This window comes from Passer montanus, unplaced genomic scaffold (genome assembly GCF_014805655.1).
Source record: "Passer montanus isolate IOZ18808 unplaced genomic scaffold, ASM1480565v1 scaffold59, whole genome shotgun sequence".
Classification (NCBI taxonomy): Eukaryota; Metazoa; Chordata; class Aves; order Passeriformes; family Passeridae; genus Passer; species Passer montanus.
In genome coordinates this window covers 3637319-3652942 of record NW_024370926.1, presented here as the reverse complement: position 1 = coordinate 3652942, position 15624 = coordinate 3637319, and the positions used below count along the sequence as shown (strand labels likewise).

At 43.8% G+C, this 15624-nt stretch overlaps 1 protein-coding gene across 2 annotated transcripts in view; it reads left to right on the top strand.

Moving 5' to 3' along the window:
- The first annotated feature begins 396 nt into the window (after positions 1 to 396).
- The window catches only part of MINDY4 (MINDY lysine 48 deubiquitinase 4), a 70526-nt gene continuing 55298 nt past the window's right edge, over positions 397 to 15624 (top strand). The window contains exons 1-5 of one of the 2 annotated variants that reach the window (XM_039726614.1): positions 397 to 568; positions 2102 to 2221; positions 3250 to 3452; positions 4792 to 5050; positions 6080 to 6498. In XM_039726614.1, the coding sequence (XP_039582548.1) occupies positions 530 to 568; positions 2102 to 2221; positions 3250 to 3452; positions 4792 to 5050; positions 6080 to 6498 (1040 nt within the window). In that variant the 5' untranslated portion in view covers positions 397 to 529. Of the gene's footprint in view, positions 593 to 2101; positions 2222 to 3249; positions 3453 to 4791; positions 5051 to 6079; positions 6499 to 15624 lie in introns of both variants that reach the window. The other variant, XM_039726613.1, reaches the window with a different exon arrangement.

The following is a 15624-nucleotide window of genomic DNA, read 5'->3' as shown; positions in this document are numbered from 1 at the left end:
TTATTCGTGGGGTTTTTTTGGCTTTTTTGGTTTGTTTTGGTTTTGGTTTTTTTTTTTTTTTTGTTTTGGTTTTCGGCTGTTTTGGGGGTTTTTTGGTGAGCTTTTTTTGGGGTTTTTTTTGTTTGTTTTGGTTTTGGGGGATTTTTTTTGGTGAGTTTTTTTCTTGTTTTGCTTTTTGTTTTGCTTTTTGGTTTTTTTGGGGTTTTTTTTCTTTTTTTTTGTTGTTGTCTTTCCCTTTTTTTTTGGGCGGGGGGGGGGCGTTGGTGGTTTTTTTGGTTGTTGTGTTTTAGTTTTTCTTTAAATTATATTTTACCCCCGTCCTTTACAACTTCCCTCCATCCCAAATTTCTCTCCGCCTCCCTCCCTCCCAGCCGTGGGAGGAGCTGTTTCCCCGTCTCCCCGTTTCCCATTTCCCCGTTTCCCATTTCCCCGTCGTTTCCCCGTTCCCGATGCCGCGGTCCCCCCGGCATCGCTGCCCCGGCCTCAGCAGCATCCCCGCACCCCAAATCCCCTTCTTTGGCCCTAAAACATGGACAGCGCCTTCGTGGAAGCGGTGGCCGCATCTCTGGTGAGAGAGTTTCTCAGTAGAAAGGTAAAACTTGGGCGGATTTCCCGCCGGGGCTGGCAGCGGGGAAAAAGGGGAATTTTGGGATGCTCGGGGGTTTATCCCGAAATCAGCCGGGTGGGAACGGGGGAGGTTTGGGGTCAGCAGCTGGACTACATCTCCCACAGTGCCCTTTCATTGCCGGCCGTGGAGCTGCTTCCTGCTGCTCAGGGGAAACCCATCCTTGCCTTGGCATGCCTGCGAGACTGGGAATTAAATCAAGAAACGCACTTTCAGCTTGGTTTTTCTTGTTGTCTATTTTTTTTTTTTTGAGGTTTTTCTAAAAAAATTAAATTTTTCTTTCTTTTTTCCTTCGTTAATTTCTTGTTTTGCTGTTGTCCTTCTGTTTGCAAGAGGCATACAAAGCCTATTTTTAAAATATTTATTTATTTTTTACATTAAGGCAGAAGGTCACAGTTTTAGAGAAACTGGTAACGAACATTCCCCCCCCCAGTTTTCGGTAATAACGCAGCAGAAAACCCATTTTTTGGCAAGGGGGAAAGGAATTGAGATAAAGGGAGGGAAGAGGCCATTGTACCTGTCACAACTTTAATACTATAATGCAAATTTTGGACTGCACAGGCATGTGGGGAGTGTGGGATTGAGCAGACTGGAAACCACCTTCACATTTCCATGTGGCAGCACCTATTACTTTGTATTTATGTTCAGTCCTTAGGAAATATTGCTGATGTTGGACTCCCTGTGTCAGGAGCGAGTTATATCAGAAATTAAGCAGCCACTGTCCCATTAAGTGTTACACAAACCTCAGTCTCATGTTTTACATCATGTCTGCAAATTCACATTTTCAAAACAAGGGGCACTGATAATGCTTTGTGCATCTGCTCCCCCCAGATCTTTCATACACATCAGAGCCTACAGAGATAATGATTTATTTACCACAACTTGCCCTCAATTTCATAAATCTGAGCCAGACGCACTGTCAGCAGAAAAATAAATCCTTTATTGTGACAATAACCCTTGACAGAAGGAATCAGGGCTTTCTCTCTCAAAATAGTAGCCTGGTGTTGTACCACTTAAATGATTTTGGGATCCAACTCTCAATAAATCAGTGTCTCCCCCCAGAGAGTGAAATTCCCGTGGGTTTTGTCTCTGAGGTGCCCATGGGTGCTGACCACAGACTGAAAGTTGAAGTCTGAGGACCCCAAAGCAGCTGATGCCATGGAGATCTGACTGATTTCCAGCCTGAGGCTGCCTGGAATAACTTCAGCTCGGGGCCTTTCATACAGACCATCAGCCCTAGGAGGCTGTTCAGCAGCTGAAGTCACCTGCATAGAGGTTTTTGGCTTTTTCTGTTCAGGAATTTCCATCTCACGTGACCACCTCAATTATTCTCACATCCATGGGCTGCTATAATTCAATTTTGTATCATCACAGCACAGGTTCTGAGGGTTACCTGCTTACAAACACACAAGTTTTGTGTCACACCCAACAAAACCCAGAGTAAAAGCTTTAGGGTCTGACACTTTTCCTTCTCAGGGTTTGAAGAAAACCATCAGCACCATGGACCGGGAGCTTCCCCGCTCTGCACTCAGCATCAACAACAGGAATGAGCTCAGGAATGTCCTGCACCTGCACTCCCTGTACAAGCAGAACAAGGTGAGGGGATACCTGGCACTGTGTGGAAGTGTCCTTGCATGCCCGTTTCCATTTGCAGCTGTATATGTGGCACAGCAGATGGAAATTACACTTTTAGTATTTATTATCCTTGGAAATGCAATGTAAACAGTTCACTCATACCTTGAGGCATCACAATGCTTTTGGTATCTTCATATAAAGTCTATAAATGCCACTTCAAAAAACCTTCTCCCAGTGTAGAAAACCCTCTCCCAGTGTAGAAAAGGTGCATTCTAGCACAGTTTCCACGCTTTGGAATATTTAGCTAAAATGAGAGTCAGAAAGCACCGTGACAGGTTGCTTTTTGTATCCTGCTTCATTCTCTTAACACAGCAGCAACTTTGAGCTCTTGACATTCTCTGGCTGCTGTCTTCCATTTCCCTGGATTGTTTGTACAGTCACTCCTGGGATACACCCTCAGGTAACTCTAGGAAACAGTTAAAATGTTCAGTAGCTGTAGAATGTAAAAATCATGCCCTGCAGCCAGGCTAGCACAGCGTTTCAATAGTCACCATAACTTTATTGTTGAATTACTCCCTTTTCTGACCCAGAACTGAAGCAACTGAGAGGTGTTTTAAACACTTTTATTCCATTTTGAGTCTCATGAGAAGGATGAGACAATACTGATGTTATAATTCACACCAGCACAATCAGAAGTCAACTATTTCCTAATTACAATACATTATAAAGTGTTTCTTGGCCTATCAGCTTTAGCCACACCATGCTGAAAATGCCTCAAAGCTAATGATCTAAAATTATCCCTTGTGGGTCTTATTACAATGTATTTTTCATAGTTCTGATTCTCCAAAGTATCCAGTCTTATTTGCAAGGCCATCCTCTGAAGCTTGGTTCCATTTCTCTCTCAGCAATGTCTGTCCATTCCATGGCATTTCCAAGTCAGCATTTCTCATCTCAAGGTTTGCACACAGATGCAGACACTGTGTGAGCCTTCTGTCAAGCTTTGAGAATTCCCTACAAATTAATTTCCCCCCCTTTCTCTTTTTGGCCAGGCAAAGGAGAACCCACTGAAAACACTGCTGGAAATCATTACTAATTACTTCCTGGAGCACCGTGGCACTTCCAGGAGCTCTGGTTCCAGCTCTGCTCTGGCAGCATCTCAGAGTAAGAGCTCAGCATCCCACCCACTCGACCTCCTGGATGAGGAGCATGGCAATGCCAGTGCCCTGGATGACAGCAAAACTCAGGCCTCCAGGTACTGTCTGATTTATTTCTCTTTATTTCTCTTTGCCCTGCACATTCACTTATTTTTTCTTAATGAAGGGAAAGAGTGTTAAATGTTTTATCATTTATATCTTGAGCTCAACTTTGTTCTGTTAGTTATCCTCGTAACACCAAGCTTAACTCTGCAGATTGTTAAAATTTCCTGTGCAAGCCACCCTTCAAAAATGATCTTTTATGTTCCCTACCAATTATGAAGACTGATAACCTCAATTGCATCTTTCAGTCACTGAAGCACATTGAAATAGGAGATTTCATGCCTTTTACATTGGAAATACTCAAACTGAAGCAGGTTTGGAGGTATAACAAACCACCTGTGCTCAAACTATGACTATTCATGCCTTACATAGGCAAAAGCAAGTTTTGCTGTCTTAAATTCAGTGTTGTTACAAATAGTGTAGGTTCAGACCTTGCAGAATACCTGAAAATGGCATGTAACCAAGTTTTTCATTTATTGGTGCCTCAAAGAGGATTAACAGCCCTGCACTTCCATAGAAAGCTTTTAAAATGGGCACAGAAGTGTAATTCATCTTCCCAGCCTCCACCCTAAGGGAATTAATCAGGTTTTGTTCTTCCTCCTAAATGCAACATGCTCAAAGCAGCCAAGTCTGAGCATCAGTGGATGAAGAAAACCCATGAAGTCATTTCTTATAGGGGAAGAAAGCCAAGATGTTTTAAGTTTAGCTCAGAAGCAACACCTGAAAAGGAGGCAGTGCAAAGACTTTTTCCCCATTTTTTTCTTCCTGTTTTTATTCTTTTAATCCCTTTTTCTTTCCCTTTCAGGGATCTCTCCCACAGGGGAGTCCCTGACACTGCTCTGGGAGGGCACAGCAGTGCCCAGTGGTGTTAATGTTGGAAGGGACATTAAAGATCATCTCATTCATCCCAGTCCTCCATCCCAGGGTGCTCCAAGCCCCATCCAGCCTGGCCTTGGACATTTCCAGGGATCCAGGGGCAGCCACAGCTTCTCTGGGCACCCTGTGTCAGGGCCTGCCAACCCTCACAGGGAAGTATTTCTTCCCAATATCGAATGTAAATTTCCCCTCTCTCAGTTTGAACCCTTTTTACATCAAAATATGTAAGCATGGGAAGGTGTTACCCATATTGTAAATAATTGTGACACATAATAACGATGACATAATGTCCTGAAGTCCTACATCCACATGTTTAGGTGCAAAGTGACTGCATTTGATTACCATTTCAGGATAAAAAGTAACTTAACGTGACAGCAGTGCTCTAATTAGCTGGTTTTATTAATTTACTTGTGCATAATAACTTTGCAGTTTTAAGCTCTTCCTCTTTCTTCCCTCTAGGTATGATGCTGAGAATCCCCTGGATAAAATCCCTCCACCCAGAAAACATCAGCACAGAAGTGAAAAATGCCACACAGGGACAACCTACAGCAGTAACCTGCCCTGTGCTGGGGACAAGAAGTTACAAGACAGTCGAGAGGATTTAAAAGCAGCTGTGATTTCTGAGGAGCTGAAATCCACAGGGAAGGAGAAGTCCAGGCTCAGGGCAGGTCTCATTGCCAGAGGAATGATGGCTGGACCAGTGGCAAGTCCACCAGAGGTGATTCCCAACACTTTACAAAATGCTTGGCTTGCCCATGGATTTTATATCCAGCCTGCTGGGATAAAAGTCACTTGCAAATAATGTTCAAATGGCTTCTGCATGTTAATTCATTAAATCTGCAGGCTAAAAAGAAGGGGTAAGTTAGGGAAATCCTTCTGCTTCATTCAGAATTTCAGATTTAGCCACTGCAGGCAACCATCCCCTGCATGTCTGTGATCTCAGGTCACTGAATTCCTTTATAAATCTTTCCCATTCTTGAAACCTCTTGACAGATTTGGTTTTCCATTTTCCTATGAAAATTGCTTTGTTACCTTCTCAGTATCTGTTTTACTCTGGTTTTTCCAAGACCCCACATTTAATCAGTAGCAGTTTGGAACTGAAAATTGCTTTCAGTTGAAAATATATTTCTGAATTGTTCAAATCAGACAATATTCCACCAAGAAGTGCTTTCGAAGCACAGTTAAAATTTTCTTGCCTATTTTTTTTCCTTTATGCTTCTTTTATATAACGACAGGGACTTTTCCAATGTAAAATTAAGCTTGTGATAATGAGAAATTAAAATATTTAACTGTGACATTTAGGTAGTACTGAAGAGCATATGGAAATTCAATTAATTAGTTAAATATTTGTAAATATATCTGATTTAGAAGTAAAGACTAGATACCTGTAGTGGTAGATATCAGTAAAATATCTTATATATCTTGATTTTTCTGAGCTGGATACAACCCCAAAATTAAGCTCTTAGGAGGTAATTTGTTGTTGTTCCTGGTAAAATCATACAAAACATGTTTTAATGGTAGGTAGATCTTTAATACTGGTCAAATTTTAAGTGCAAGTGTTTGTCTTATTTTATTACTGATTATTTTAAAAATCTGATTTACCCTCTAAGCTGATTCCTGAAAATGAGTGAACAGGTCAGCTCAGAAGTCAATGCTTGAGCTTTCCTTTATTGGAATATGCTTTTTGTGTTTATTTAAAGATAAAGGTGAACTTTTCATCTGTGGTTTTCATGGCACTTTCTTCCAGGATCCCCAAAAAAGGAGGCTTTCCAAAAGATCCACGAGCATCAGCAGCACAGCCCAGCCCAGGGCTGAGGAGCACGAAGAGCATGACCTGAGTGTGCCAAGCCCTGATTTGCAGGAAAGCAAAGCATCTCCCACAAAATCCCACCTGGAGTTTGCATCAAGGACTGTGCAAAGCTCACACACCAGTTCTGCCTCTGAGAAACCAAGGAATAGCCCCAAAGATCCAGAGGACTTTTTATCCAAGCTGCTGTCTGAGAGAGAGAGGGCCAAGACAGAAGAAAGGAAATCTCTTCCAAGCTCTGGTGCAGACAGCAGTGAAAAAAGCCTTAAAGTGAGTGCCCCTCACAGACATTCAGGGGCTGGGAGAGAAAAGAAGGAAAGATCCCTCAGGAAAACTGAGAGTCGGTTGTCAGGCCACAGGTGAGAGTATTTCTGGGGGTATTATGCTAAAACAGAGTTTTTATTATTTTTCTGCACTATTTCATGCTATAAAAGTTTTCAAAGTGTCTCCCTCAGAGAACTCCAAATATATATTTTTGGCTTTTCTCTCTCTTATGTTCTTAATTGATGGTTTTTAATTTTTTTTTCTTTTTCTGGATAAAATATAAGAGTGTGAGGCATAGCATTTTTTAAATCTATACACTAACACTGATTTTTAAAATTATTATTGCTATTTTGTTTTCCAGTTTAATTTCTTACAGAGACACCATACATGGAGACCCTATTGAGAAGGAAGCAATTATACATTAGGTATTGGTGCATTTATAAGTTAGGGGCTATGGGAATTATCAAACTGGGGATCTGCTGGAGCTCCAGATGGGTGAGAAGTGGCACTTGCTTCCTATCTGGAATCAAAAATTTGCTGAAAAGAGCATTCCACAGTGGCAGCATTCTACACTCATTTAATTTGTAAAAGATTAATGTGTAACAGGCCAAAGTACCACAGTCTAAAGTCTTAAAAACTCTGGTTTCATACAGCTTGACTGATTTTGTAAGGTAGTGCTGATCCTATAAGGTAGTGCTGCCTCATCCTTTCCACTGTCAGGATGATTTTTTCCTCACACTCCTCTTTAATTTAGGCAGAGAAGAAAGCTTCAGTGACCTTTGGCAGCTCCCCAGCAAAGATGAGATTATTGAGTGTATTCCTGATATTGGCTAATCAATGAAGGAGCAGTTCATTATGGATGAGCCCCAGAGGTGTGGTGGAATTCCCTGGATGGAGTTCCCTGGGAGGACTGTTGCTAAAAACCAGTGAAAAGTCTGATACAAACCTCACTTTTTAGCAGCTGGGTCCTGCATGGGGGTCACAACAATCCCAGGCAGCACCACAGCTTTGGGATGAATGGCTGGAAAAGCTGCCCAGTGGGAAAGGGACCTGGGGGTGCTGGTGACAGTGGCTGAACACGAGCCAGAGTGTGGCCAGATGGGCAAGAAGGCCAGTGGCACCTGGCCTGGGTCAGCAATAGGGTGGCAGCAGGGCCAGGGCAGGGATTGTCCCCTGTGCTCAGCACTGGTGAGGCCACCTCAGATTCTGGAGTCACTTTTGGGCCCCTCGTGACAAGAAAGACTTTGAGGTGCTGGAGCGAGTCCAGAGAAGGGAACAGGGCTGGGGAAGGCTCTGGAGCACCAGGAGAGGCTGAGGGAGCTGGAAAGGGGCTCAGCCTGGAGAAAAGGGGGATCAGGGGGGGACCCTGTGGCTCTGCACAATTCCTGACAGGAGGGGACAGCCGGGGGGGTCGGGCTTTGCTCCCAGGGAACAGGGAAAGGAGGAGAAGAAATGGGCTCAAGCTGTGTCAGGGGAGATTTAGTTTGGGTATTAGGGAAGATTTCTTCACTGAAATGATGGTCAAGCATTGGAACAGGCTGCCCAGGGCAGTGATGGAGTCACCACCCCTGGAAGTGCTCAGGAGCAGTGTGGACGTGGCACTTGGGGACAGGGTTTGGTGGTGGACAGGGCAGTGCTGGTTGAACTTGATCTTTTCCAACCTAAACAACTCTGTAATTCTGTGGTTCACTCTGATGTGTTTGGACACACTGACACTTCCCAGCCTTTGGAGAGGCTGGGCTGGAAGTGGGTGACCCACAGGATGTGCTGCCATCCTGTCTGTGCTCCATCCCTGCAGGCAGGGAGGGATTGGGAACAATTCCCTTCCCTCCCAGAGCTCCTTTGGTCTCGGCAGGAGCAGGAGAGGGAGCTCTTTCCTAAGCAGAGCCCTCTCCAGAGTTCATTCCTGCCGGCAGTGGGAGCTGATCCAGCAGAGCATTCAGATCCCTGCTGAGCTCTGAGCTCCTGGGAGCACCCACAGAACCCAGCAGGGCTGCTGGGACTCCTGCAGGTCAGAGGGAGGAGCAGAAACTCCAAATAAACAACCTCAATATTAGGTCTGGCTCTTGCAAGACTTTTTTTTCTCTTCAGCCAAATCGTGCAGGTTTTGGTCAACGTGATTGAGCATTTTAAAGAATGAAAAATTACAGTGATAATGCAGTGTATTACAGTGGTAATTACCACTGGATTGCAATGGTAATACAGTGAAAAATTACAGTGTAAATACAGCAGGTGTTTGTCTGGATCCTCTTCCATTCTCTGTTACTAAATCCTAATCTAAGTATTTAGATGAGCAGCAGAAAACCTCTATAGGATTAACCACAGCTGGCTCTTCACAGCATCTGCAGTTCTTGTTTTATTCCCCATAGAAAACTAAAGATGAATCTTATTTTCCTTTTATTTACTTTATTTTTTATTCTCTTTTCTCCCATGCTAAAATTGCTGTCACAGCATTCAAGCTGAAGGCATCCCGTACAAACATGAGAAAAAATTGGAAGTAAAACTACTGCCAAGCTTTAAAAGAATTCCTGGCCATAAAATATCCTAGGGAAAGGCAGATGCACAGCATTTTGACTCACACCTTTTATTGAAAGAAATTATAGGGGTCAGTGATGGTTCTTTATTGCCATGATTGTATTTTTTGCCAAGTCATGAAGGATTATTTAATAAAAAAATATAACATGCTGTGGAGTTTGCATACCTACCCAGATTCTACAGGTGGTTGGTTTTTTTTATAATTTTTGTTTTAATTAATCCATGAGAAAAGCAACATATAGGTGGCAGCAAATCTTCATTTATCCTCAGCTGTAAGCAGGCAGCAGCCAGTTGAATTTCTCAGTTCACAGAATCCCACAACACCAGGTTGGAGGGGACCTCAAGGATCACCTGGTCCAACCTTCCTTGGCAAAGGCACAGCCTAGACAAGGTGACCCAGCACCCTTTGTGCCAAATCTTAAAGGTGCCCAGGGTTTGGGAATTCAAAACTTTTCCCTGGGGGGATGGTTCCAATGGCTCATTGTTCTCTTGAAAAATTTTCCTCTTGTGTCCAGTTGGAATGTCCCCAGGAGTAGTTTGTAGCCATGGCCTCTTGTCTTTTCCATGTGATTCCTTGGAAGAAGGGAGTTTCCATCTTAATTGGAGCCAGGCTTTAAATGCTGGGATGTGGTGATGTTGTGCAAGCAGTGCACACCCATTTATACAGAAATATATCAGTAATTCCTCCTTCTCAGCAATTTTATTTAACTTAACAAATTAAAAATGACACTTATGTCTCAGTGCTACTTCAGTGGAGAATTTGAAACCCCTTTCAGGTCATTTTGATGCTCTTGTTTATTGTTCATTTTCAAAGGAGTATTCCCCTCTTTTTGTTGAGTCTCTGTTCCTCTCATTTGTGTGCAAGGCCAAATATAATGTGGATTTTTCACTACTTTATTTATTTTTTAAAGAGATTCTTGAAGGAAATAAAAACCTAAATTTAAAAGTACCCAGACTAAGTGACTGATCCAAGATTCCACCTAAAAATTGCTGTGTCTGTGGTTTCTTAAGGTTCCTAGGAACTTGGGAGAGATGATGTTGAGGGAACATCACTCAGGTCACAGGCAGCAAATTAATAAAGACTTTCCTGAGTCTTTTATCCTGGGTAGAGCCTGGAATGGCAGCAAGGAAAGGTTCTCTGCTTCCTTTAATATCTTGACGTAGGGTTGGGCCAGGTGACCTCTAAATCATCCTGTGATTCTCCTTGGTGCTGAATCCCCTGCTGGAGGGGAATATTTATCATTAATCTCAGCACACAGAATAAAGAGTGAGTGGAATGGAGTTCATGTTCTTTAGAAATTGTAAAGAAATAAATGGGTGTTGAAGTGGATGACTATCCTTGCATTAAAGACTTTCTATTGCTTTTCTGGAAAAAAACCCACAATGAATAATGACTTTTTTGGGAAGGTTACATGGGGTTAGAAGGTCAAGATTTCCCCATTTCACAGCTTAAGCAAACAAAATTGGAGAAAGGAAAGAAAAACCCACTTCAGAACAGTTGAGAAACAGTTCTTTTGTCTTGACTACAGAGGCGTGCTGCAGTTCTTGTTCCTGCAGTCCCTGAAGTGTTTTCCCAATTTCCCATTAAGTCTGTCAGTGCAAAGTGGGGTGGTTCTGTGGAAGCCCTCCAGTTGTCAGCTGAATAATTTTTGGATGAGTAAATATGAGCTGGCAGTTCTGCAGTGGGGTGCAACCACCTTTTGGTGAGTTAGAGGGGTAGATTTGGTCTGTACAGCTCCATTTCTCTTCTGGTAGTTACAAAGAAGAACATGTGATACTTGAAATTTTGATTTTCACATAGAAAGCCAACCAACTTCCCTCCCCCAGTTCCAGGAAAAACAGTACAAAATTAAAATCAGAGCACTGAAATCAGAAAAAAAGGGTAAGACTTGACCAAGAGAGCAAAAGGACTTTGCAGTCAGGACCTGAAGTTAAGGATATTTCCTAGGAACTCCAAGGGAAGGGCTCAGAATCAGAAAGGCACAAAGAACTGGGAGTATCATGACGTCAAAACAAAAATTTCCTGCTGCCATTAGTGAGCAGTGGGATGCAGCAGTGAATCCCATTGTCCAGAGGCACAGATGTGTGCAGCTCCAGGAGCAGGGAGGATAATTGATTCTGCACTCATCCTTCCATTGTGAGCAATCCCCTGGATTACAGTTACCTGATTGTGCCTGACCATCAGCCTGGTTGTGCTGCTGCTCTCCTGCCAGCATTCTGCCAGGGCAGAGGGGTATTCCAGGCACCAGGGACTGGGTTATGGCTGTGGAGGTTGGATTCAGGTGCCTTTTCTGATGCCTCAGGTTTTAGCTTTTCTATTTTCAGGTTCTGTGCTGCTTTAGTGTGTGGGTCTGGGCTTCACATCAGGGCATGGTGAGCTCTCTGCACAGAGCAGGGAGACAAAACAATTCCTGCTCCAGCTGGGCACCAAGGACAAATGATCCAAATCTCAGCCCCAAGAGCACAAACCCCGTGGGCTGGAGAGAGAAAAACAAGCAGGATGGGACTGCAGGGGCTGCAGCTGGGATTGGACACTGAACTGCAATGTGCACATGGAGCAGAGCTGAGCCCAGGGAGAGACCCCGGCAGTGCTCGTGCATTTTGGGACCATTTGGGTTCATCCTGGGTGCAGCCCTGGCTGGGCTCTGGTGCTGCCCAAGGTGGATCCATGGAGGAGATCCTTTGAATAAATCCCTGCTTGATTCTTTAACCCTGTCCAGTCTCTGTTCTAGGTCAGCCTTCTCAAGGCATCATTTCCATGATGTCCCTCCCATGCTCTGTGGCTCCACCACCAGGAAAGTGCCAGTGAGCTCAGAGCCAGGGTTTCTCCTCCTGCCACCGTCTCTCTGCTGAGTTCACCACAGCTGGGCACTGTTCAGTGCTTCCCATTCCCAAAATATCCCTCCTTGTTTGGTAAGAAGCCTTTCCCTAGCAGTGCCCTGCGTTCTAACATGGATAGGGTTGGGTTAGGGAGTTGCCACAGACACCAAGTGGAATATTGCTCATATTTCATAGACTCTTAGAAATTATGGATGGAAAAGAACTTTTAGGGTAATTTCTTTCTATGGCAGATTAATCACTGCTGTATATATTTATATTTGCTGAAATACTTTTTCCAGGTTCTGTATGCTCCGTTCTTAAATGACTCAGGTGACACCTCTCCCCTGATAATACATTCACTTTCTTGCAGTTCCTATTATAAGGAACTTTTTTTTGTTGTTGTTTTTGTAGTCACTTTCCATTTGCTGTATTTTGCCCTGTTATCCATAGCTGAAGTTGATTTTATGACTGGTGTTTCTGTTCCTTGCTACACATTCACCTCTGTTAAAATACTTTAAATATTTTTCATGTTCCTTTAGGCATTTTTTGTCTGAAGCTTGTACTGTCTGTTAAATATTTTTATCTTTGCTGCTCTGAACTTTTGCTGTTGTTTTTCTCTTAGGTTTTACTGATTTGTTTTTTATTTCCTCCATGTATTTAGGGTGTCTCTAGCATTGTCACACTGTGACTCTCAGGGCAAGAACTGCTACCTTCTGCTCCTGGCCTGGTCCTCAGCATTATAAAATCACAGTGCAGGTGAACCCATTGTGTTAGTGAGAATTCTCCTTTTTCTCTTTCATATGTTCCAAAAAAAAAAAAAAAAGGGTCCTGAAAATGTCTTTATAGAAATAGGAAATCCCTAGAGATAAAAAATACAGATCTTTAAACAAATTCCTTAAATCCTTAAAAATATATTCAGGGTTGTTTAGCTGTTTTGTTTTTTTATTCTTTTAGATATCTGACACTTTAAAAATATTATTGTATAAATATTATAAGGACCATAACGCTTTCAAAATAATATTTTGAAAGCGTTATGGTTCTTAAAGGATTGATATTCATGCTCTCTGTTATCAACAGGAATGAAACAGCTTATTTTCCATGTGAAGACTGAGCCAATACTTGTCAATTATAGAGGTTGAGCGCCTAAAACTGTAAATATCCTCTCCTATCTTTTTATCCTGCATCATCCCCAGCTACAGTCTGGGCTGATCTGCATTAGGAGATTGGCAGAGAATATTGGCCATGAGTTCTTGAGCAAGTCCTGAGCAGGATTTGGTGTTCCTTCAGTCAGTGTAAGCAACAAAGCAGAGCACAAGCAACCCAGAAGGTTTCTGGACTGCACTGATAATTTTTTGACACAGTGAAATAGTTGAATTCTATGCCTGTTGAAGGTTAATATGTGAATGTCTCATTTCATAAGGAATACTAATTAATGTTCCAGCTTTAATGCTATTTTTTTAAAAAAATAAAATTGAATTTCCAGCTGAAAGGAAAAATAGTTCCAGCAAAGTTATGTAATGTACATTATTTACCCAGCAGATTTGCTTGGCTTCAATCCTTCCTACTGTGCATTTTGGTGTAAAAGCAGGTTTTCTAGGAATATTCTGTATTATTTGCCTGGTGGGCTGCAATATTTCAGTGTTACTCACAAAATCGGTGTGTGGGATGGGCTGGCTCTGTCCAAAATAATACCTGGCAGTTTGGTGAGTAATGAAATTTTGATCCTGGGAGGTATTGACCAGTTCCTAGAAGCCCTCACCACCTGGCTAGCCAGTTCTGTGCAATGAGGGTGAGCTCCCACAGCCGGGTCGTTTTGGACTTGATCTCATTTAAAACCAGCCAGAAAGCCCCAGATTATTCCAGGATCCTCAGTGTGTGTGTGAGCAATGCCTGAGGAATCAAATCAGTTTTTCCCACTGTGAGAGGAAGAGGATGCATTGGGCTGGGGTTTCTAGAAAGTAGGAGTTGAGTCAGAGTTTCAGACGAAAGAGTGGAAAGGAACGAGGGCTGGAGCAGCCCAGGAGTAAATTCCATTGGTGCATTTCCTTCCACCTTCATCTGGGACCTCTGCATTGTCCTTCAGCCACACTCTGCATCATCTCCAGTGCTTGGAGTGGGTTTGGAGGCAGGAAACATGGTGAGAACAGTGCTGGAGCAGCCCAGGAGTAAATTAAGGTGGCACATTTCCTTCCACCTTTGTCTGAGATCTCTGTTGTTGTTCAGCCAAGCTCTGCATCATCTCCAGATTCCCCCAGTGCTCTGGAGTGGTTTTAGAGGCAGAAAACACGGTGAGAGCAGTGCTGGAGTAAATTAGGGTGGCACATTTCTTTCTGTCTTTGTCTGGGACCTCTGTATTGTCCTTCAGCCACACTCTGCATCATCTCCAGTGCTTGGAGTGGGTTTGGAGGCAGGAAACATGGTGAGAACAGTGCTGGAGCAGCCCAGGAATAAATTAGGGTGGCACATTTCCTTCCACCTGTGTCTGGGACCTCTGTATTGTCCTTCAGCCACGCTCTGCATCATCTCCAGTGCTTGGAGTGGGTTTGGAGGCAGGAAACACAGTGAGAACAGTGCTGGAGCAGCCCAGGAATAAATTAGGGTGGCACATTTCCTTCCACCTGTGTCTGGGACCTCTGTATTGTCCTTCAGCCACGCTCTGCATCATCTCCAGTGCTTGGAGTGGGTTTGGAGGCAGGAAACACAGTGAGAACAGTGCTGGAGCAGCCCAGGAATAAATTAGGGTGGCACATTTCCTTCCACCTGTGTCTGGGACCTCTGTATTGTCCTTCAGCCACGCTCTGCATCATCTCCAGTGCTTGGAGTGGGTTTGGAGGCAGGAAACACAGTGAGAACAGTGCTGGAGCAGCCCAGGAGTAAATCAAGTTGGCACATTTCCTTCCGCTTTTGTCAGGGGTCTCTGTGTTGTCCTTCAGCCATGCTCTGCATCATCTCCAGATTCCCCCAGTGCTCTGGAGTGAGTTTGGATGTAGGAAACATGGTGAGGACATGCTGGAGTAGCCCAGGAGTAAATTAGGGTGGCACATTTCCTTCCACCTTTGTCTGGGACCTCTGTATTGTCCTTCAGCCACACTCTGCATCATCTCCAGTGCTTGGAGTGGGTTTGGAGGCAGGAAACATGGTGAGAGCAGTGCTGGAGCAGCCCAGGAATAAATTAAGGTGGCACATTTCCTTCCACCTTTGTCTGAGATCTCTGTTGTTGTTCAGCCAAGCTCTGCATCATCTCCAGATTCCCCCAGTGCTCTGGAGTGGTTTTAGAGGCAGAAAACACGGTGAGAGCAGTGCTGGAGTAAATTAGGGTGGCACATTTCTTTCTGTCTTTGTCTGGGACCTCTGTATTGTCCTTCAGCCACACTCTGCATCATCTCCAGTGCTTGGAGTGGGTTTGGAGGCAGGAAACATGGTGAGAGCAGTGCTGGAGCAGCCCAGGAATAAATTAGGGTGGCACATTTCCTTCCACCTTTGTCTGGGATCTCTGCATTGCTTCAGCCAATCTTGGCAACATCTCCACTGCTCTGGAATAGTTTTGGAGGCAGGAAACACAGTGAGAACACTTTTGGAGCAGCCCAGGGGTAAATCAGGTTGGCACATTTCCTTCTGCCTTTATCTGGGGTCTTTGTGTTCTTCTTCAGCCATGCTTTGCATCATCTCCAGTGCTCTGGAGTGGGTTTGGAGGCAGGAAACAGTGAGAACATTGCAGCCACACCTTCCTGGAGAGAAGAACCAAACCCTCCTGGAGGGGTTCTGGTCCCTTGCTCCATGGGGTCAGCCCGGATTTGATTCATCCAACTGGCAGCAGAGGAATGTCTGTCACACAAAACGGGCTCATCCATGGGGAATATGGATTT